Source organism: Gallinula chloropus, assembly GCF_964237585.1.
Source record: "Gallinula chloropus genome assembly, chromosome: 1".
Classification (NCBI taxonomy): domain Eukaryota; kingdom Metazoa; phylum Chordata; class Aves; order Gruiformes; family Rallidae; genus Gallinula; species Gallinula chloropus.
In genome coordinates this window covers 183,709,461-183,733,449 of record NC_140085.1, presented here as the reverse complement: position 1 = coordinate 183,733,449, position 23,989 = coordinate 183,709,461, and the positions used below count along the sequence as shown (strand labels likewise).

Here is a 23,989-nt window from a genome sequence, read left to right as displayed (position 1 = left end):
TGGAGGCGTTGCCCTCTCCGCCGGTCACGTGACGATGGAGCGGCGCTCGGCCCACCCCCCCGAGCCTTTGGGCGTGCCGAGGTCCGGGAACCGCGGGTTCGATACCCGCTCCCGGTGGCCGCCGTTGGGCAGCCATTTTCCGCGGGGCTTCCCCAGGCTGAAGGGGATACCCAGCACTCTCCCATGGACACCCCCCCCCGTTCATTTATGCACGTCCCTCAAGGAGGGCAGCGGGACGGTGGGTGAGTGGCGCGGTTACAGGGAGCCACGCTCAGTGCCAGCCAGCTGACATCTGACCAAGAGAGGGGCAGGAAGGGCTGGCACAAGCTGGTTTGCCTCCCACAGCCATCAAGCCTGTCCTTCAGATAATGTCAGGACAAGGGGGAATGGACTAAAGCTAAAGGAGGGAAGGTTTAGATTAGATATTAGGGGGAAGTTTTTTACAGAGAGAGTGGTGAGGTGCTGGAACAGGCTGCCCAGAGAGGTGGTGGATGCCCTGTCCCTGGAGGTGTTCAAGGCCAGGCTGGATGGGGCCCTGGGCAGCCTTGTGTAGATCCAGGCCTGGAGGTTGGTGTCCCTGCCTGTGGCAGGGGGGTTGGAGCTCTATGATCCTTGGGGTCCCTTCCAACCCAGACCATTCTATGATTCTATGATTCTATGATTCAGTCAGTATCTCCGCAAAGTGGCAGGGGTGCGCAGGCCTCGTACCCAGCCATCATGGTACTCACCAGCACACGGAGAACTGGACCGTCCCAGCACCGCTGGCCAGTGCTTCCCTTTGTCAGGAGGTCAGAGACAGGCTCAGCCTTGGGTAGCCAGGGACAGCAGTCTTCCTACAGCGCCATCTTCTCGCTGCGTGGTGTTACTGCTGCTTCCTTCTCCATAAACCTGATGGCTCATACGTAACCTAATGGCTTCCTGCTGCCCTTATAAAGGGATGAGGAGCACGCACCAGCTAACCGCAAAGCGTGACTGATACTGGGAGAAGCTCTTTGCACACACCACCAAGATCTCATTTTCCTGCTTCTCAGAGGTGTGGTGTTTCTGCCAGCTCTTCGAACATCAGCGACTCAAGGTTCAGAGGCAAAATTGTGCCAGCAAGACCAAGGCTTGGGCCTAGGTGAAGGTCTTCTGCATTGCATGGGGTAACTAAACAAGCCGTAAACTCCCACCCCCATACAGCTCGCCAGCCACAGCTCTTCAGGGCACCTTCTGGCCTCTCGAAAGGCCACACCAAACACAACAAGGAAAAATCTTTGATCCGTTCCCTTTACGGAATAGAACAGCTTGGCTTTCCGGCACTGCTGGCGTTACTCCAGCTGGTTTCCCAAATCCCTTTGTGCCTGCCCAGCATTTCAGAGCTAAGGTCAGCAGGTGTCCAGGCTTGTGGTTACATCGTAGCTATTAGCCAGATGCTGCTATGCAACACCATTTTCTGAAACTCTTACCTAGATGGCACTTGAAGGAGTCAACTGGATTCAAGCATGCTCACAGGTGCCTAAGTCTTCAACCAGGAAAAATTTCCTAATACCAGTCTGTTCCCCAACACAAAACCCCCAATTATCTGTAGAGGAAGACCAACAGCAAATGCTTCATGATTTCTTCTTCCTACCCCCGGTTCTACAAGACCATATAGTTCTGCTGAAGGAGGTGGAGCTGCAAAGCAGCACTCAGTAATTTTTTAGCAAAAATAAATTTTAAAAATAAAATTTAAAAAATAACCAGTGTAATGCACTCCAGTCCAATTTCTTTCATACCCATGCTATAAGTGATCTTCAGCTGTCTTTGCATTTGTATGCTCACCTTGGGCGCTAATATTTATTTCCTTTGTAGGTCATGGAGCCCTTATGCATCCTCACATCCCTACTGACCCTCTGTTGGGACTGTCTTGCTTGCTGTCCTTCCTCATTTATCAAGGAAGAAACCAAGCTGTGGGTACAGGGAGTCTCCTCCTTACCTTTTGCCTTCCATGTAATATGACTATGAGCCAACCACTTCATTCTGTACATACGATAGCCCAAGTGAACCTTCTTCGAGGCCTGCTAAGTGGCTGGCTGCTCCCAGTGATCTGCCCTTGAGCTGGGATGTCTCTTGAGGTTATTCCTTGAGGCTGAGACACCCCTTGCCAACAGCAGGTAAGTGACGGGTATTGTGCATAACCTTGTGTTATAGCACACCAAGATGTCTGTACTGGCCACTTTGAGCCTTTACTAGATCCTCTGCAGTAGCAGTGAGCCTTGCCACAGAACTTTAAGTCTCACTTTTGCAACTTCTTGCTTCAATAAAACCACTTTTGCTGATACCTTTTGTGGCGGTTCATCAAGTGGTTCAAATCGCCCATCTGTATGTACACCACCTTCTCTGCACAAGGCTTCCACACCTCCCAGAGCCACACACTGCAAACACCCACCCCTTGCTCCATTTCAGAGTCACCTCCTGCACCTGCACTCACATGTCACCTACCATAGCTTGCTTCTCTCTTGCTAACAAACCACCACAGCAGGGACTCCTGTGGCACACTTGTCCCACACCACACAATATGACACTGAAACACGGCATGTGGATCTCCCTGTGTGTCACTGAGGAAGATGCAACCCAACAAAACCCAGGCATTTCTCTCCTGCAGCAGCAGGACTTGCCCACCTCGCTGCATAGCACAGAAGCAGCTCTGCAAAACTGTTCTGATTAAACAAATTACCATTCAAGACTATCTGTGCCACTGGATCCACCGGGCTTAGCTATATTTTAATAATTATTAGCTCCCAAATAGGCAGACTTGTATTCACAGTGAGTTTCAGAAAACTGAGTTTTGCTAACTCAGCATTGTGCAAGGGCATAGAAAACATTAAGTAACAGTTGCTCTGAATCAGTCATGTCGCTGTGCAGAGGGCACAGAAGTTCTGCCAGCGTACTATGAGCTTTGCTTGTGAATGAAAAAGGGACGGGGGTGTTGGGGGAAGACCAGGAGTGCTAAAACTATCTAAGAAAAGTTTGATGCCTGTTCTTATCAAAGGAGTTCTAATTCTGTAAACTAGACACGTAAATTCAGTATCAGGTGAAAGGCATTTCAGTTGAACGTAGTTAGCACCACAGACTTCAGCGCGCTGCTTGCTGTGTAGTCCCTTCCAGCACATAAATCTCCAGGTACGTGACGTGTTGACAGTAGGAAAGCTTTGCCTATACAGTTTTTTTCCTGCACTTCTGAACTCCACACTGGCAGGAAATCTCTGTCTCTGGCATACTTCCAGCTTCGTAACCATAATCCCATGTGAGTTCGGTTCCAGCTTTCACATGCCTAAGAAATAAAACACTTGGTCAATTTGTTTGAGCTAAGTGAAACGTTACTGTGCTTACAATTTTTGTCACCAGCGACTCACATGCAAACCCCAAAATCGTAGGGGGCAGGGAACATCACACAGGCAGCTTGTTTGGGAGAGAACCAAGAGACATAAGGAGTCTCTGGCACATTCATGCTGCTTTGCCTACCAGAGCTATGGAGAGTGCAAATACCCACACCTAGGAGAGAACAGTTTACTAAGAAGTGTGATAGGGTCAGAGTCTAAAACAACCTGCTTGAACTTCAAGGCGAGTTCTGGAAAACAAACAAATAAATAAAAAAGGGAAGAAATAAAAAGTGAATACATCTAAATGAAAACATGAGACAAGTTTGTTATTTTTACTGTGTACAGTGCATCACTGACAGCTGACCAGATCTCTGGACATGGTGGTGATGAAGACTACCACGTTTGGTCTAAAGCTACATTTTAATGCAAACACACTATCTATATGTGCAGAATATGAAAGAAAAGGAATTTCTAAGGTAGGAAATTCATTATCCAAACTGAATGCCAGACTAAATATCTTAGACTAAGTTGCTGAGTAACAACTGAGGGAAAATAGAGTAAAATATGCGTATCACAAAGAAGAGAGTAATTCTCTGATGTTTCTCACTGGATACGAGACATCCAGTGATTTACCAGGCAGCAGGCTGAGAACAAACAATGTAGATTTTTCAAAGAGCTTCTAATCACAACCTGCAACTTTCTGCTTCGGGGTGTTCTAGAGACCAGCAATGTAAAACAGCTAAAAGGTGAGCAGGCAAGTTCACAGAAGACATGTGATCAAGCTCAATGACCCAGATGCAGTTCCTTAATGTAGAAAAGCTATGAGAAGGGGGATTGCCAGAAAGCAGGAGGGCCAGCCATGGGAACTTCCCTTCAACAATCTTCTTCCCTAAGTGTCTTGTGCTGTCCGCGATTACCTCTCTCAATCCCCAGTTATCAAATAGTTGATATATCAATAGTATCAAATAGTTGGCCTCAGTCCCCACTTTATCAAATGCCCAAGCTACACTCTAGCTGAAACAAAACCTTGTTTTCTGACATATTGCAAAACATTGTCTTCAAGGTTCTTGGAAGCCCTTTTCACAGCACTGTTGTGGGAACTGCACCTAAGAGGTTATAAACTTCAGTGCCCACTTATCTCTTACACAAATACTGTGGGTAGAGATCTGAAATGTTGGTGTGAAAAGCAGCTGAAGGAGGGAGTCTTTACAGCAGCAGGACTGCCCTGCTTTGGCTAGAGACTGCGAGCAGACAGGTGGTTTCTACACAGAATTTTGACAGCCACAGTGCCCAGAGCAACCTCTTTTGCTTTATTAACTGCAAAATTAATATAAAAGTTGACACCCCTAAATATGCTAGTGAGTAAAAAGCAGTACTTACTAAACATGTATGACCATAGCAATCAACTCTTCACCCAAATCATTTTAAATGTCACCCCTGGGAGGGAACAGCTCAGATTTGGGTATAGAGGGTATAGGGGAAGCTACCGCAGGGGAGAAGAAATTAAAGACCCCGAAGAGTCAGTTGACAGGCTGCCTGTAGTACAGGTACAGCCTCCCTGAAGAGGCTGTACTCCTCCTCCACCCAAGACAGGGTTGCCTTCTTGGTAAGCAATTGCAACTTCACCTTTTTGGTGAAAATACTCAGGATAATATTTTACTAGCACTTTAATTATAATCATATTGATATATTAGCACTATTGCAGTAAGTGCACTTATCAACTGCAATCACTTCTACATCTGTTGCTTTAATAAACCTTCTATTAGTTTCAACTTTGCAAAACTGTCTCAGTGAAAGCCCTTCAGGGGCTCTGACCAGCAAACATTGACTCTGATATGTAATTATATATATATAATCCTTTGGACATAAACCATTGACCGAGTCTGTGACTAAGACTGGACTGGACCTACCTGCACCTAGGATCCTCTCTGAGAAGTTCAGAAAGTAAGGGGGTCCTTTCTGAACCTCATGACTCAATGGGAGGGCCTCCCTCAGCTGCACTCCATTCTCATACCCTTTACATGCCAACCATCCACAGTATCTGTGTCCATATGGATCACGGTTGCAGGGCTACACAGAGGATCAGTGTTCCCTGGTCCCTGGAATTAATCCTCTCCTCTCTATTATATGCTCTTGCCTAGTGTTACTGCTGTCTTGTGCATCAGCTTCATTCATTAATCTTTCCCCTCCTGGGTTTAGCTGCCATCTTCTCATGTCTCACTGGCACCACCTCTTTGTCATCACCTTTCTGCCATCCACTAAGGGAAGACCCACATTTTTTGCTTTCAGAGGAAGCATTACCTGTAAGTAAGTGCCACCCCACCAGGATGTGTTAAGGTACACAAAGACCTGCTTCTTTTGGTAGCTGTGAGGAGAAGATCTGGAGCCAACTTGTTGGGCACACAGTGTCTCAACCTTAAGATCCTGTAGGGTCTGATCCTGTCCTACAGGACCCAGATCTGCTGGTCATTCCTTGAGACACAACACTGGGATCAGTGAATCTTGGCTTTCAAAATGCCAAGTTAAACCTATTTTTTCACTGAAGATTATCACTGAAATGCATGCATCAAAATTAAGCTTCCCCACTTCACATTTCAGTGCAAAGCTGAAGAAAAATGCATTAGCGCTAAACAGCAGCTGTATTTCTTTGTCTTTAGTGTGTAACAAGAAGTCACCAAGAAGGTAGTTTTATGGTGATCTAAGCATCTGTCGTGTGTGTCCCCCACCCCCCAACCCCCCTGCCCCTTAGCTAAATATTTCCTAGTAACAAAGCACTGCTTTTCCCTTAGTGCCTTGACTGGGTATTAAGTTTCCAAAAATTCACCTGTTTGTGAAGAACGCCACCCATGGGAAGCTTCTGTTGTGAGTCTCTACAAACACACTCTGTGCAAAGAGATTTGGGCAGCAGCTGTGCTGTAAAACAAAATACATCAGTCAGAAACAGTGAAACACCTTGTTGCTGGCTGAAGAACCTATTTTGCTTTGGGTATCTGTCACTAGTACAGCTAATTTCTTCCTTCTCCACCTCTACTACTCAATACCACTGACACTTATTTTTGCAGTAACTGTGTCTCTTTAAAGTATAGTTTCTATCGTATTGCCCTATCATGCACCTACCACGTTTGTTCTTTATGTGCAAAAGCTTTCTAGATTATGCAAATATACCATTTACTGGAGATAAGACAACTAGGAGAACACATGCAACTTTCTACTTACGTTAAGAAAGCGACCAACATTTCCTTCTTTTGTGGCATCCAGTACATAAATATCTCCTTTATCAGCATTCTTCAGAAGCATATAGTCACCATCAGCCTCCTCACAAAATGTGTCTTGTTTTGACTGCCCGTGATTTTCCCCTCTGCAGTCAGCTTTTAGTGGCACATTTTTGGATGGCCTCACCACAGACGTGTCATCCAGCACACCTGACTTGTGACAACCAACAGCCTGCAGAGACTGACTCTTTCTTTTGCATCCTGTACTGTCTGTGTCACTGGATTCAGTCCGTTCAAGTTCCATTGGATATTCTTCCCTCCGCTGCTGAGTGGATCCTGTCAATGGATACCTAAGTTATTTTTCAACACCGGTTTAAGGACAAAGCCTTTCCCTTGTTTGGCCCTCAATTCTTATCCACCCCACCCTTCATTCTCCAAGATGTGTGCAGCTTCCTTGCTATTTACAAGCCTGTAACACAACTTTCCTTTTCCTTACATCTCATCAATCTTCCCACAAATGACTGTTTCCTGCTGTGCCGTGTAAAGCACTTGCTCAAGTCTCCTGTGAGCAACTTAGTCTCTTGCTCTCCTCAAGTCCCACTCCAGCCTGATTTCTTCCACAGAGCATTTTTATCATCATTCTCCACCTTAATTCCCAAGAGAATCACAAACTCTTGTGAATAAGATGCATGTGCAAATAGCATCAGTTTCACATGGCCTCTTGTCGTGGTTTTACCCCGGCTGAGAGCTGAGATCCACGCAGTTGCCTGCTCCTTAAAGGAAAAAAGCAGGGGAAGAGGGAAGGGGGGGGTGAGAGGCAAGGGAAGGGAAAAGGAAGGGGCAAATAACCCCAAAACCAAGAAATTAAGAGGCCCGTGGGTTGGGGTAAGGATAGTTTACTAAGATAACAGAAAGATACAATATAACAATGCTAACAGGACTTTAGAGCAAAAATACATTAAGCTGTTGATACACAATGCAGTTTCTCACCAAACCACACAACTCAGGCCGTGCCACCCAGAGCCGTCCCGGAACCCGACCGTCCCCCAAGAACCGCGCGTCCCGGAGCCGCCCCCGTTCTTCCTCCCATCAGCCCCCTGATACACTGGCCAGGACGTAACTGGCGTGGAATACTCTCTTTGGCCAGTTTGGGTCACCTGTCCTGGCTTCGCCCCTCCTTTCTCATGAAGAGCTGAGAAAGTCCTTGACTGTCTGACAGCAACTAGAAACATCAGGGTGTTATCAGCACTGCTCCCATTTTAACTCTCAAACACAGCATCCCGTCCGCTGCTACAAACGAAGTTAACTCCATCCTGACCAAAACCAGGACACCTCTCAAGCTTGAGATCCCGCCCATCCCTGCATTATAACCCGTTCAATTTTTGTTGACCGGAACACATATTGGCTGTCATACAATAAAATTTGCATGACTGGCATCCCCACAACTGTGCTACACTTGAGAAGCTACTGTCAGGACTGTCCAACATGTCCCAAGATCAACTTTGCCCTGTACTGTAATCCGCTGTAAGATGCAAGGCAGCCATAATTTCTGTACTGCTTTTCTCTCTTAAAACCACCCAAGCCTATGGAGGTGACATCATTCAACTCTGAGAACAGGCCTGCCCACATCCAAAGCTCCCTTTCTACATTTTAAGCCTGTCATCTGATGGGGCATCAAATGAGTGTGGTATGTATAGCTCTGCAAACCTACTTTCTTTGCCTTTCTTTGTCCCACTGGTTAGCTTTGTTTTGCTTGACTGATGAATCCGAGAATTATTATCTTCATCTGAGCTGACACTCTGCACCAATGTATCAATCTCCTTTAAAAAAAGAATAAAAGATAACAAAAAGGCAGTGATGTATTGTTGCTCTATGCAACTCTAGGACAAGTTGGACTTTGAGTTTAGGCTTTTAGGACTTCAGGGTTGAAGTTTCAAACCTACTGTAATGCAAGGCTATGGCTGATTTTCAAAAGTTAATACATTTACTGCAATGCAGCGTTTATCTTTATTTCAAATTATCTTTCAAAATAACCTGGAATGAACTCCCCACTCAATAAAACATTTAAACAAAGGTTTAAGTCCCAACAATTTCCCTAGAATTTAAACATGCTTGTGTAAGTTGCTGAACCAAAGCCCAAACAAACCTTTTTTCGTTGTTTCAATAAAATGAACAGATGTGGCAGGATTTCTCCTCTCCCCCCACAAAAAGGCAATTAGTTATGGAGGCTCCAGAAAGGACAGCACTGCCAAATGTTAGCATGAAAATCCCACATGCATTTCTTAAGTGCAATGAAACCTGTAAGGTTTACTTGTTCCCCTCCTTTGCACTTATTTGCAGGCAACACTTCACAGCCAGGTCAGATCAAATTCTCCCAACTACACGACTGAATGAAAAAATAGTGTCCAACTGCTGAGTTCTCTCACTGCTACATCATTCTTTGGGGAGACATCACAAAAATATTATCACTCTGACCCCCTAACCCTGCAGCTAGTTCCAGCAGGGAGTGGAAAGGGAGTATGATTTCATAAAACTCAAGGCTGAAGTGTAAGTGAAGGGCGGGGAAGGGAAGGCTGTGGGACTAGTTAGTGCTGGTCTCAGGGAACATGTTCAGACTGATAATGGAGAAGGGATGGGGATGGGGCACAGCTTCCAGCATGCCAGCTTAGCTCACAGTGTGACACGATCTCACGAAGAACGATCATTAGAACTACTTAAATGTACAAAGTCAAAGGGTCAACATTAACATATTCAGCACAGTGAAAAAAGAATCTGTTAAAGCCTGTTATTATTATTATTACCATTTTTAGCTGGTGGTTATGAAAAGCAACTGCTCTAGTTCCAGGCCTTCTCGTCGTTGCGTTACTTAAATTCTCTGAATGAACCCTGTTCAGAAAGGTCAAAAAGAAATTATAGGTGACAAAAAGACCCCTAAGTAAATCTCACAACACACATTTCTCTACCCATCTCTAGTTCACAAAGAGCAGACAGTCTGCCTGCAATCTGTCCTCTCTGCAAGTTCTGTCACCATTTTGCCTTAGTAAGAATTCAGGACCTAGGTTGGGTTCTCAATTGCATTTGTAAGAATCAGCTGTTCTTTGAGAGATCAGCAGCTGCTTTTACATCCTTTCCCGGTTCTCCTGCCAAGAACCAAATTCTCTGTTGCTTTACTATTATTATATCAGACCATCTCACAATACAGCACCCACAGGAAGAGTTTTGCCTTGTTCCTGCTACCACTTTTGGCAGTTTTGACTGTGCAGCGTTCAAACAGGAAAGCGAAGGTGCCGTGCGGGTTACGGATAGAGAGGAAGGCACAGGGGTAGACAGGCAACACATGGCAGATGGAGGAAATACTCTCCCACAAAAGAACCTCACATCTTCACATCAGGAGATGCCTGAGGAAGGATGGAAAGCAGCATCTTGCATATAAACTTAAAACATTTAAAATCATATTCATTCGGATTACATTCAGAGAGCAGAAGAAAACACTGATTTCAAAACTAATCTTAGTATCTATAGCAGCAAGTAAAAGCTCTTGTTCAAGAAAACTTGCACCTTGAAAGGTTTATACATGTTTTCTTGCCACAACCACCAACCTTGTGATACTTCTTTGGGATACTCATAATGGCAACAAATGCTACTGTAAGGCTTTCTTAAAATTTGAACTCCATTGTAAATTCAAAAGGTACAGTAGGCAAAAGAAGTTGTGATGTGATTACGTCACATGTGGTTTGGATTTTTCCAGACAGGCCACATGCAGAACATTCTTATTATCAGGAAAGGATATTTATGAGATTTAGGACAGCAGTGCAGTAAAATGCAACTTTAAGATTCTGCTTCTCTGCAATTTTAGTAACAGCTTTTAGCACAAAATCCACCTGACTGCCGATAATTATGTAACAGACAAAATCATTAATTCATTAGGTTTCCAAGATACTGAAATGCAAGTGAGGATACAGTGGCAGGTATTTTTAAAAAGTTTTCACTTGCCATTTCATGGTGCTTCTTAAAGATCCACAGTAATTTTCTACTCTGAAATGAGCAAGAATTTGCAATTTATCAATCACAGAATCACAAGGTTGGAAAAGACCTTTGAAGATCATCAAGTTCAATCATTCCCATATCCCGAAGTACCTCATCAACCCTTTTTTTTTTTTTTAACACATCCAGGGAAGGTGACTCAACCCCCTCCCTGGGCAGCCTGTTCCAGGCCCTGACAACTCTTTCAGTAAAAAATTTTTTTCTAATATCCAATCTAACCCTGCCCTGGCACAGCTCCATGCCATTTCCCCTTGTCCTATCTCCTGTTACTTGGGTGAAGAGACCACTGCCCACCTCTCTACAACCTCCCTTCAGGTAGTTGTAGGTGGTGATAAGGTCTCCCCTCAGCCCCCTCTTCTCCAAGCTAAACATCCTCAGCTCCCTCAGCCGTTTCTCATAGGATTTGCCCTCCAGCCCCTTCCCCAGCCTGGTTGCCCTTCTCTGGACTTGCTCCAGGACCTCAATGTCCTTCTTATGGTGAAGAGCCCAGAACTGCACACACTACTCAAGGTAGTCATTAAATCATGTCAAGTATCTTTTATTAATTCTTTCAAATTAGTGTGATGATTAATGCCCTGAACGGATCAAGTGCACCCAGATGAACTGGATTTCTAGAAAACAGGAAGTAAAATTAATATAGAGGAAGAACTCTGTCCCACTAGAAGAAATAATCAAGAACTAACAAAAAGTTTGAGAAGGAATTAAACCCCCAAACCCTCAGCTAAGGACATTCAGCTCCATTCTAAGTTTTATAAAAGACTTTCTAGAATAGCAGAGTATTAGTTTTGTTATGCTTAGTTTTGATTTGGTAAACTTACAGCACTGATTTTTTTTCATTATCCACAGTCTGAGGCAAAGATTCCTGCTTCTCAAGAACGTTATTTTTGCCAATAGGAACTAGTTCAATCACAGAGTCTGAACAATCAGTGTTAAGTTTTCTTCTTTTGGAAAAAGAGACGTCGTTTCTCTCATTCCCAGCACTCTTCTCTTTCAGCTCTTGATCAGCATCTCCCAATACTTGAACTTCAGCTCTGCTCATTAATCTGCCTGAAAGAAAAATAATACATATTTTTTAATTGTTGGTTTGCTAAGATGGCTCACAGTTACTACTGCAGCTCAAACTTTAATTAAAACTACAAGAACATTGTTTGGGAAAGCAGAACATGAATACATTAATACTGAAGGAAAAGGCCCTGGCACAGAATGCACAGACCTGCAAGGGAAAAATCAACAGTGTGAGATAGGTTTTGCTCCAGAGTGTTTTGGTTATTCATTTGGTCCCACCACACTGCAGAGTTCTTCAAGGCTCTTCTGTCCATTTGATCATCTTGCAAGTTAAGATTATATTGACTCACTTCTCTTCCAACCCCGTATTTCCCTGTTTGGTTCTCAAAAAAGAATTGCAGGGCCCAGGCCACAGGAGAGGGAGAGTTATGCTATCCATCTTCCACAGGTCACCTTCTGTTACCTGAGTAAGTACAAACAAACGTCCCCTTGTCGATATCATCTAGGCAGCGGACTCCCCAACCTTTTTTCTCCGTGTTGAACACTTGCAACCTGACTTGAATGCCATGCTGTACAACTCTGTTCTGACACATCATCTTGTTACACCTGCACAACACACTACACTCATAAACTCTGTCAAAAGGAAGCAAAACAAAACATGATATAAAAGAATGCATTACCAAATCAAAGTTGCTATTATTAACTTCCCTCCTGAGCATTAATAAAGGCAGTTAACTGAAAAGACAAAAAGTGATTGTGCAGCAGTGCTCAAGAAAGCTCATTACTTTCTTGATTGCTGGTTCATTGATTTTAGGAATCTGTTAGCCAGATTTTTGTTTAAGTAGACTAAAAAAAATATAAGTCTATCTTTATATTCTATAGGAGTAAATCACACAGAAGCAGAAGTCCCTACAGAGCACCTCATTCTCTGCTGGAACAGATTTTAGCAAAGACAACCCAGCTGCCTGGACCTCACTGCGGCTGTCATGAGTTTTAGGATTCAAGGAAGTATTTCTAAAAGAATTTACAATTGTGCCCTTTTTTCCCCCCCCTCCATTTACTTCTGGGTTCACTGGCAACTTTAATTCTGCACATCAATCAAACTAATGTCTCACAGCAACAAAGGACTGACAGGGGCTCCCGTGGGTTCAGCCCTTTGCTGTTGCCAAAAGCTACCTTGCAAAATTCCTCTCCTAAGTGCCTGAGGTTACTGGCACCTTCCCCAGGTTACATATTAATCCACAGGAGGCAAATAAAAGAAAGGGTGAACACTTGCAGCACTGGAATCCTTTTGGAGACTTTTGGGTGTCACACATAACCAAGTCTGGCAACAGCAGCTGGCTGATAATTTCTTTAGGACTCTGGTCCTAGCAGAGTAAATGGGTGCCCAATGCAAAAAGCAACGGTGGCTGCTGCTTCCCACTTCTTTGGCTCACAAAGGCTGCGATGGTCTTGCAACAGACCTCCTTCCCTTGTGGTAGGTTTCCTTCCCTTCCCCCCTTGGCATGCCTGAATGAACCAGCACAGGGGCCAGATACCTGGTCCAGGAGCTCAGGCCCAACACTGTGTCACTCTTCGCACTCCTTGGGCCTTGAACTAAGCTGTGAAATTGTCCTGTCTGCCATACAAAAGCGTTTTTTTCTCTTATTACTCAAGCCACAATAATTATTTTATATCACCCTGACCTGTCAGTAAAATTGTGTCAGAAATGGAAGGTTTCAGTAATCCAGAAACCACAGTTATTTTAATCCTGTAGCACTTAAACTCCAGGAGTAAAACAAGAGTTACAAATAAAGTAACAGTTAATAGTTTGGTCTTTCTTACCCACTAGGAACAGGTCCTTCCAGTCTTTTGTAACTGTATCCCTGGGATGATTTCCTACCTGGAGACAGGGACATTTTACTACAGCCTCTTGCAGTGAGCTGTAGGCATGCACATTTTGACCTAAAGGTTAACAGAACAACATCTCAGAATGTATTTGGGGCAGCATAAACCAAACATAAATACAGATAATTTAAAATGTACTTGACTATACACACAGACACACTTTTGTATATACCTGCATTTCCCCACACACACTTTTACTCCACACGGCTGTTCCAGGCACCCTACCCTTCTCATTGCCTCTTGCCTGGTTGTGTGTGCCTTACAATAACGATGTTCTCTCCAACCCAACCCCATCCTTCTGCCAAGCTCCGTAAAAGGCACATGGAAACAGGTGAAGTACAACATAAATTTATTATAAACAGGGCACTGTCAAATGGATTGAATGAACACATGAAAATCACCTGTTCTGGCACAGCATCCTGGCCTGTTAGGTGATGAAGTAGTGGCTTTCTCCCACCCTAGCCTCCCGGAAGCAAAGAATTTCACACTGCAGAGTTGAGAACTCAAGCAATAATGCTGCTCTTCAACATTTTTATGTCATGACAACTCCAAAGCCCCACAGCATTTGTGCAAACAGCAACGGACCAAACCCTGACCCTAAAACCACACATCAAAAGCATTTCAAATCTCGGGAGAGTTCAGTGCAAAGCAGCAGCATGCTATGTGCTTGCTGTTCCCCATCGCTCTGCTGAAACGAAGTAACTGAAATTACAGGAGCTTCATTATACCAGGCTGCAAGTTCAAGCTCTTGTTGGGCCATAGGCAATTATCCTGTACACCAACACATGGGACTGCCCTAGATATCAATAATACAAACAGGGTTCAACACCAAATAACAACTACAGGCAGAGATCAGGTGACAGGCAAATGCCCTTAAAGAAACCAGATGAAGTTCTCACCAAAACGTGCCATGTTCCCACAGAGTAGTATGTAGCCCAGAGTTACTGGCTTTTAGAAAAATACATCAATGAGCAACATCACTTGAACTGCTTGGAAGATAAAGGTGTTCTGTGACCACAGGGTTTCACAATTTCTGTTTAGATGAGGGAAAGATGGGATGTAGAGGCTGTGAATGGGGACATTTCTTCCTCTGCCCTCAGTAACCTTCTAAATTCCAAATGATCTGATCTCTCCAAGCTGTCCCACACCATTTCTAGCATATCATCCTACAGCAGGAGCTGCAACCGAAGTTGTCATGCAGGATCCTTCCCTTCCTGACAGGAAAATGAGCCTTCCTCTGCTGGCACAAAGACTCTCCCCACTCCTTTCCCAAAGCAGAGAGATCTGCTTGCCAGCTCCACCTGGAGGAAAAGTACTGCCAATTTGGGAAGAATGGGAAAGGCATCCAATAAATCCCCATGTTGATTGCTCCCTTCCCTACAACAGAGGCTGGATGGGTAGGAGCACCCAAATTCTGTAGAAGACAAAGACACAGTGGTGCCAGTCAACAGAAAGGATGGCACAAGACAACTACCACAGATATTCCAGCAGCCTTGGTCCTTCATTATTTGGCACTGTTTGGTACCATGCGCCTTCACAATTACACTGCCACTCTACTACCAAGGCATCACACATCTCTCTGGTCTAGGATTAGATTTTTCTACCTACCTGTCAATGCAGCCATCTGTGCAGTCACATGAATCAACAAACATGCTGGAGAAATTGTTGAGGTAATATCCGCGCGGCCACGATGCCCTCCGGTACTTGAAATAAGGCAACCTGGCGCTGTCGAGGTCATTGCAGAAGGAAATGGGAACAGACTCGGCTCCATCGCTAATGTCAAAATCAAACACCAGGGGGTTGGGATGGACGGTGTTCCTGCGCAACAGTACGTAGGTGTTGAAGGAGAAGTGGTCAACAAACAAGAAGTTGCATTCTGTTTCAAACAAGTAGTTCTGCACATCCTGAAAGCTCCTCAGGCTTCGGCCGCACGGAGCTTTGTAATTGACGTCCAGCGATTTGGAAAGGCAGTCTGCTTTGGCGTGGCGGCGCTGAAAGCGAAACAGGATCGGTATCTTCAGGGGATTTTCACCCTTGTAGAAGCCCGCTGCTCTATTGTCAAGACATGCACTAGAGCACTTGTGGTTCTGATACTGCAGGCTTAAAGGTAAATCCTGAATTTTACTAGACGCTTCTTTACTCTCTGAACATGTTTTTTCCATCTCCTCCTTTCTGCTGTTTGGAATTTAAAAAAAGAACAAAGAAAACAGCACAGCATCTTAGACAACCAGTTAAATGCTCAGATTTTTAGTATTAGATTTTTAGTATTAGCACAGGAGAGAAACAGCCCTTTGCTCGAAGTTAAAGAGTTTCACTGAATTGCTGTTTGCATTGTGTTACTCTCCTAACATCATATGAACACATGTTAAAAAAAACCCCAAACAAACCACAAATTGCTTCTTCTTAGGAAAAAAAAACAACCAACCTTACATGATAAATCACAGAAAGGACACTGAAAATAAATTAAAAAAACCCCAAAGGAATGCTATTTTTACTCCCACCTTCCAAATCAGTACCTGAGGCCAAATACAGAGATAGTAGGTCACGTGCCTGACAATCTGCACAGCTTGTAAAAGCCTGAGAACCAAACTCAAACCTTGCTCAGTCCTAACCCAAATAATCCTGGTAGTACTCATGGATCTTTATTCATGACCTAATGCCCTGTTTTCTTCTACAACATTCTCACATGGTAAATTAGACAAATCTACTCAAAACCTCAGGTTTTCCATGTAGGTCAAGTTAGAAAAATACTTTCACTTTGAAAACTGTCAAGATTCAAAACTGGGGTTAAAACGTTGAATTTAGAAATGCAAGAAAGATTAAAATCTCTCTCAAATGCACTAAAGAACCTGTCAGTATGGAACAGGAACAAGCTATTAAATACACTGACCCATGAGAACCTTCTCCAGAGTTAGCAGTGTTCTTGTCTGTAAGAAGACGCTGTGATTTCGGTTTGGTTTCCTGTTTGCCATCTCCATCAAACACATCACTTTCTAAAAAAAATGTAAATGCAAGCAAGAACTTCAGCAATCCAGATTTCAATTTATAATCAAACCTAGAGATGATTGACAAAATACATCAAAACCAACGCATAGCTAGGAACACAAAGAGTATGCTAGCAAACGCCCTACTAAAAAAAACCCCAACCCTCAAAAAGAGCTTTTTATAACTTATACAAAAGTCATGCATTTGCAAATAGTTGTGCAAGTGAGAAACTAGCTGGCACGACACACCCTCTCATGCTTTCTCTCCTCCTCTTCCTCTTCCCTTCTTTTTCCCCAATGGGGAAAAACTGAGGTGCGTATTGACAAACTCGAGGTAGAAACGCATCATGAAGAGTTACTCTTTTTCACAGAGCACCAGGTGATGTGCACCTTAAAATCATCCATACAGCTTTCAAAGCACACAGAAACAATATGCATATGAAACACATATACAGATTTCATTATTTGAGGTAAAAGGATGCCAGGGTATTGCAGCTAGTGGAGCCTGCAGCCAGCTCCCGTTCGTCAGGGCTCACTAGTTCAAACGCTCTCCACTCAGTACAAGCCATATACACTTACACACGAACCACAAAAGTACAAATCTGGATTAGGGTCCACAGCCCAGTACCTGGGGAAAACAATAATTACAGTTTTTCCCTTGTAATGCTTTTTGTATCTATTTTATTGATTTCATCTAAGGAAATAAGCTCCTGGTGAGTACAATCCACATACCAAATAAATACAACCGAGATGCACATACCATTTGTCAAGGTTAAGAGATCACTTAGATTAGCTTCATTCACCAGTGCCCAAGCCTGCCAGCATTCTATGCAAAAACCAAAACAGATATTCAGTGTAATTTAAGCAATGATTGCAGGGACAGTGATAATGGAGAAAACAAGGTGTAAATCCTCCAGAGGCACCTTTTTCCCTCACTATGCTAATGCAAGACATGCTATTAGAAACCTTCTGCAGCACAGCCCTTAATACACCCATCTACAAAATACAGGCAGATCACAGCTCATACTGGTAGCTGCAAATCAGCTTTTAGACAGCTGAGGGAGTGTTTCCACACACAAACCAGTAGCCACAATACATGTAAACACAATTTAGCTCGAGTTCCTCTCTTTGTCATCAGACTATCACCTTCCTGCTAGGAAGGGTCAGATCTTGGCAGACCAAATTAATGCTACTCCTAAATTGGTGGAAATGACCTTCAGATCATAAGAACACTAAGAGACCGGTTCTGTCTCAACCTTTTACCCCACTCAGTAAATATTGCAAGGTGGCAGACAAATGTCAGCAAAATCCATGTTAGCATTTTAGTTTGAAATCTTTACAGAACAGAGCATACAAAGCCTCAAATTTAACCACATGAAAGATTCATTTATGTACTGCTGTGGTATTTTGTCATAAAAATCAAGGTGTGGGGGCCCAAGTACACAAAAAAGCGCACTACCTGTTTGGAGCAGGCAGTACAATGCAGAGTGTGTAGCTATACCAGCATCTTACACTACTGCAGGTTATATTGCACAAAACCCCAATAAAATCTATAGATTACGTTTATGTGGGTGACAATTTTTTAAAAAAAGGTATTTTTACAGAGTTAAATAAGCCAGTAAAAAGAAAATTGTGTAGTACTCCAAGCTTGTCAGACTTCTGATTTTGATGTAGATAAAGTAAACATATTTCCATGAAAATCAGGAACAACCTTAAATGCATTGCTGTCGTATTTTTCTATTAATGTTCCAAGTTATAATGGTGTCTTTGACACAAAATAATTCTTATATGATTATAATCCCATGCCAAAACAGTTCAGTTCACTGAGATCACCCCAGAAGGCTAAAACTTCTGATGATAAGATAAACAAAACACAAGGCACTGCAGATATTGCATTACTTCTCAAGAACAAACATTTCAGTCCCATGTGCTTAAGAGCCACACACTGTTTGAAGAAGTATAGTGGCAAAATACACCTGAAACTATTAGTCTCCATCTAAAAAGCAGATGTATTTTTAAAATTGCTTAAAACCACCAACTACTAAGTCACTTTAATTCATAGATATCCAAATTGTGGCGGATACCACTCAGCCCTACACAAAGCAAGGCACGGCTTCCCTGCAGTCTAGCTCAACTGTTACAAGGGTTTTCAAACCTTGGTTAGTGGCAGTTCCATTCTTGATCTTTTCCTTCAGCAACAGCAGCACATTTTGTATCTGCTCAAATATAACGTCCACTCTCCTACCTCCCAGCTGAGTCCAAAATGTCTTCAGATCACCTGAAATGCAAATATCCATTTACAAGTCTAAAAACCACAAGTAGTTCCCAGGGAGTGTTCAAATGCTCCCACTAATTTCAAAAGCAGTTTGATAAATTCTGTTCACTAAGCGGTATCAGTTGCAATAATTAATATGAGTCTTATAAATTGTGCCTTCTGACTCCAATAGAAATATTTATAAAGAACATTTTGTTTAAATAAATGGTTTTTTAAGCTGCAGGTTTGGAACCTCTTCCAAGTGTATGTACCTTTGAGGTATTAAGCCCATTCATGAAAACTTCTGTTAAAATATGAGCAGTGCATCTTTGGCACAGACTCTGAAAGAAGAATATGGTTCAGTGTGCCAACAGGCAACACCAGAAAAGATAACGGGTTCTCTCTCATGGTTAATGTTTCTCTTCTTCAATGATCAACCACAAAGGAGCAAGTAACTCTTTTCCTAGTCCATTTATAGAGGCAGAGTCTAGAATACTACCATACTAGTATTACACTCCACTTTCAGACAGCAAATCTCTGTTGGCAAATGTGGTAGGGTGACACTTTCCCAGCAGTCATGAACTCTGCATTCCTGTAAGGCTAGCAGAAAAGTATTTGCTTGTTTTTGGACTTAGCAGATAATGATTTCTGTTGCCCAAGACACCAGAAGCTAAGCAATGCTATGGCAGTACAGAGTCTATGGTTACTCTCAAAAGCATCACCACAGCAGTGAAAAAAGTAACAATGTTTTGTCACCACAACCCCAGCTGTTTATGCCACGAGCAGCTAGAAGCACAGTATTTAACATCAGTGGAAAATGCTGAAAGTACTTTTACAGTATTAATGTTCCAAGTAATAATGGTGTCTTTGACATAATAATACTTAAATGATTATAATCCCTGCCAAACCAGTTGAGTTCACTGAGATCAGCCTGAAAGGCTAAAACACAAGGCACTGCAGATATTGCATTACTTCTCAAGAACAAACATTTCAGTCCCATGTGCTTAAGAGCCACACACTGTTTGAAGAAACATACAGTCACAGAAATTAAAACCCAAACAAACAAGGAAAAATCAAAGTCCCATTGCAAAAAATGCCGATGAGACTCACCTGGAAACCTACATTATGGCTCCAAGAGAGAGCATCTGAAACAACTGCCCAGAGAGGTTGTGGAATCTCCTTCTCTGGAATCACTCAAAACCTGCTTGGACACATTCCTGTGTGATTTAATCTAGGTGATCCTGGTTTGGCAGAGGGGTTGGACTAGATGATCTTTCAAGATCCTTTCCAACTCCTAACGTTCTGTGCCATTCCCATCCCTTTGCTATGCATGACAGTATCACGTATATCTAAAATTGCAAGAAGTAAGGATATTTAATATCTCTGTTTAAAAATATGCATTTGGAAATTCTAGTAAGAAGTTCCACCACTGCAGATTAAAAACACTGTCCTTATTTCTTAGTTGTTTTCATACATTTCAATATATTTGCTAAGTCTGGACAGCACTAATCATAGAATCACAGGGGTTGGAAGGGACCTCGAGAGATCATCAGGTCCAACCCCTGTGCCAAAGCAGGCTCTCTAGCTCATATTGCACAGATAATGGATGGATAGATTACTTCGTAGGATGGGTGAAGGAATGTGTTTTTTCATTTCTGGTTCATCAGTTATAATCTTGTGTAGGCCAAAATGAAATAAAACATATACTGCTACATCTAGTGTTCAAACCACTCGCTCACCTTGAAAATGCTTCCCCAGTTCTCCTGCTGGAGTGCCCCAAAACTCTCAGCAGCAAAAACTTGGCTTTGCATGAAGAAGCAAAGATTGCATTTGAAGTTCACAGTATAATTTTCCATTTCAAACAAGACAGATGCCCACATCACTAATCTCTCCACTGTCAATCCCAGCTGGGAGGACAGGCAATGAGCAGACACAGGATGCGTCTACCTCGTCAGCATTCAAAATGATCTCAAAAGATCATGACTCAGCTTGTGGACTGGCATCTGGTAATAATTGTTCTAAACCTGGCTGAGGCCATTTCCTCTGAAAGGACTTTCTCTTCCCTCAATAGGATCCTTGTGGCCAGATATCTCTTTATTTCAGTATTATGCAGGGGAGCGATGCCAGAGCAAGAAGCAAGGAGCCACGGCCAGAGCTACTTGTGCAAGCTACCAGGAAAAATATTTGGGTGCTTCCTATGAGGGTTCTGTAACGCTGTTGACTAACAGCTTCTACATACACCATCAAAGACAAAATTACTGTCTTCATGTTATCATTTACATACCAGGACTGGTGCCAATTATATACTACCTTCCCCTTTCCCTCATAAATCCAAACTGTACTACCTTCAATCTTTTTCTCCCTGGAATCGGTAACGTTCTCCACTTCAAAGCAGTCACTCAGCACTGAAACAGGTGCAGAATGGACAAAGAAGAGAACAGGTGAGAAATTAAAATGGTTGTAGCTACTTCTTCAAAATTCATACAAGTAAATACTACAGCAAGTATCAGTGGGAACACTGTGTGAGGAAGCAGTGTGATGAAATCGTCATCCCACTTTCAAACAATCAACCTACACCTTGCCAAGACGTAGCTGAAGCACACTCAAATGAAACAAGCTGTATGGGGAATTGGTTTTTTGCAGTCATTTCTTATTATCCTTCAAGCCTGGAGCTGTCACAAGACGACCCATACTTCCCAGAATATTAGCTCAGCCTATATAATCCCCACTTCCTATTAGCTCACATTTCTCTCTCTTTTTTTTTTTTAATTAATGCTGTCAGTACAGCAGCACCACAACTAAAATAATTTATTTAGGAAAAAAAAAAAAAAAGAAGGCTTTTTAGGTCAAAAATTTACTGAGTCTGTTTCTCTAACGATGCAAGATAAAGCTGGGTATCTGCACTGCAATAACACCAAGAAGAAAGGCAGCACTGCTCAACAGCCCTGAGGAGACCAAATTTCTGCCGATCACCACTCATAACACAGAGAGCACAAAGCCTGAAAGTCAGCTAGTTAGTCTGTTGTAAGCTGTAGCTGAAAAGGCACTTGGTTGGCTGCTTCTCGCAAGAGCTACCTATAACGACTGCTTGAAACACCCTTTTTAAAAGGCTTACTTCTCGTCTCCTCCATCTTCAGGGGCAGCGGGTAACGCCGGTAACGGCACCGGCAGGAGGGCGGTGCATCGGCTCTGGCGGTCCTCCGGCACCGCTGTGAGGTCAGCAGGAGGGGCCTGCGGACAGGAGAGGGTCTGCTCGCCGGGATGGGGCCTGCGGCAGCGCTGCCCCCCCTACCTCCCCCCACCCCGGCTGTGGCAGAGGGTGAACCCGCGGCCAAGGGAAACCCGCGGCGGGGACAGCACCTCTGGGCGGGATCGAGCCTCTGGTCAGGGGCCGCCTTGGGCCACTCGTGCGCCACTCAGGGCCTGCCCCCCCCTCCCCCCCACCAGCGCCTTCCCGCCTCCTCGGGGCAGCGTCTCTCAGCTCCTGAGGATCAAGGAGGGGGAAGGGCGAAAGCCGTGCGGCGCTGACAGGAGGGCACGCTGAGGCGCGGGCAATGCCCATCCCGCTACTCCTTCAGGCACGCCTTCCCTGCGGCGCGGGGAGCAAGGGGCCTGATGTCCCCCAGGGGCCTGAAGGGTCCCGAACGGCTCCTCCCGGCGCACCGGGCGCCATAGCGCTCGCAGGGGCCAGGCCCCCCGGGGCTCTGCTGGGGGGACGACGCGGCCCCGGCGGACACGTGGGCCGAACCCCAACCAGCCACCCACCCTCCTCCTCGTTCGCCACCGCCCCCAAACACGCCCGCGATTGACGGCACCTGCGGGCGGCGCTCGGCGGCGCACGGACGGTCCGGGCCGGACCGAGACGCGGTTCACCCCTCGCCCTCACCCTGGGCACTCTCCGCCGCCGAGCCACGGGCGCTGCACCAGCGCCGCCAGACCGCCAGGGGGCGCCGCCAGACCGCCGGGGAGTCGGCACCCCTCCCCTCCCCACTCCCCCCACCCGCGACGCTTTCGCCCCGCCCCCGCAGCGGACACTGCGCTCGCGCACTAGCGCCCTTAACCCCCTCTCTCCACTCGGCTGGAGCGAGGGCGCATGCGCCGAGTCCATCGCGCCCACCCCCCTGCTCCCATACGGCGCAGGTTTGGGTCAGGCAAGTTCTTGGTAATTGGGCGCCCAACCTTCCAGGTTATGGCTACTCCGGCGTCTCTTCGCTACTACGCATGCGCAAGGCAGGACCGGGCCGTGCGAGCGAATGTCTGTGTGCGAGGGGCGGGCCGCTCCCGTACCGACGCGCGCCTTTCTATGCTACCATTGGCTGCGCCTGGCGCTGGCCAATACGGCCGCGGCGAGGCAGCGGATGGGGCGGGGAAAGGGCTCAGGGACGGGCGGAGCGTCCGCCATCTTGGGGGCGGGGCGGTGCCGTAACTCTCTCACGGCGGCAGCGTGGAGGGTCGGGCGCTGTGGGGGTCTCGCCATCTTGGTACGGCGCCGCCCCGCCGAGAGGGCGAGCGGGGGAGAAGGGCTGAGGCAGGCAGCTGGTTTGCTTGAGTGAGCGTTATAGACTGCAGGGATGGCCCCGGCCGCTGTTTTGGGTCCGGTGGGGCCCGCCTGGCGTGAGGCGCTGCGGGGTGTTGTGTCAGCGCGGGGTGCAGGATGAGGCGGCCTGCTGTGCCCTCCCTTCCGCCCGCCGGGCTTTCCGCATTGATGTCTTGGCCAGAGGAGTTCTGGCAGCGGGGGAGGGGGCGGCTTGGGCATTCCAGCCCTCCAAATGTAACTGTTTGGTGAGTTGCTTAACTGCCGGCTCCGTCGTTTGCCATTGCTGGCTGCAGTTGTCCCCTATCAAGTGCTAAAGAGCTGCTTTTTCGTGCTTACTGTTATTCTATGTGTGAAAATAAAGTTTACGTTGTCCTTAAAAGTTTCGGCAGTATTACTTTCCAACTTGTGACGCTGTAGATGTGAAAATAAGCGCCCTTTTAAAAGGTGGGTTGTCATCTTTTTTGTTACTTTACCACCATTTAAAACTCTGTGCAGACTCAAATAATTGTCAAAGCACTTCCAATCTTGTGGATATTAAAATTATTTCTTTAGCTGGGGTAGGGAGGTGTGTGTATAAAATTAATTTATCAGCGGGGGAATGCAATGTTTACATGACTGGGAGTTCTGATCAGACCCAGGATCATCCAGAAGATTTTGATTTCCAGCATCTGCTTTGTACTTTTATAAAACCTTTTAAATGTTTACATAAGCATGCCTGCATC

The 23,989-nt window shown here is 45.0% G+C and overlaps 1 protein-coding gene across 1 annotated transcript; it reads right to left on the bottom strand.

Annotated features, from left to right (window-relative positions):
• Positions 1 to 2,724: 2,724 nt before the first annotated feature.
• On the bottom strand, positions 2,725 to 22,615 carry SETDB2 (SET domain bifurcated histone lysine methyltransferase 2). The gene is made up of 15 exons (XM_084263279.1): positions 22,546 to 22,615; positions 21,846 to 21,961; positions 21,076 to 21,135; positions 18,632 to 18,754; positions 17,237 to 17,302; positions 16,383 to 16,485; positions 15,101 to 15,667; positions 13,430 to 13,549; positions 12,069 to 12,238; positions 11,419 to 11,647; positions 9,358 to 9,442; positions 8,268 to 8,376; positions 6,561 to 6,892; positions 6,169 to 6,257; positions 2,725 to 3,295 (listed from the first exon to the last, which is right to left on the bottom strand). The coding sequence occupies exons 2-15, from the start codon at positions 21,859 to 21,861 to the stop codon at positions 3,178 to 3,180; spliced, it is 2,187 nt and encodes a 728-aa protein (XP_084119405.1). The 5' UTR covers positions 21,862 to 21,961; positions 22,546 to 22,615; the 3' UTR covers positions 2,725 to 3,177.
• Between the last annotated feature and the right edge of the window lie 1,374 nt (positions 22,616 to 23,989).

Bases quoted from the DNA above. Each gene is read 5' to 3' on its own strand.
- SETDB2 (XM_084263279.1), bottom strand. The intron at 13,550-15,100 runs GTAGGTAGAAAA...GTTAACCTTTAG, and splicing joins ACAGATGGCTGCATTGACAG to GTCAAAATGTGCATGCCTAC. The intron at 9,443-11,418 runs GTAAGTTTACCA...CTTTCTGAACAG, and splicing joins AATGAAAAAAAATCAGTGCT to GGTTCATTCAGAGAATTTAA.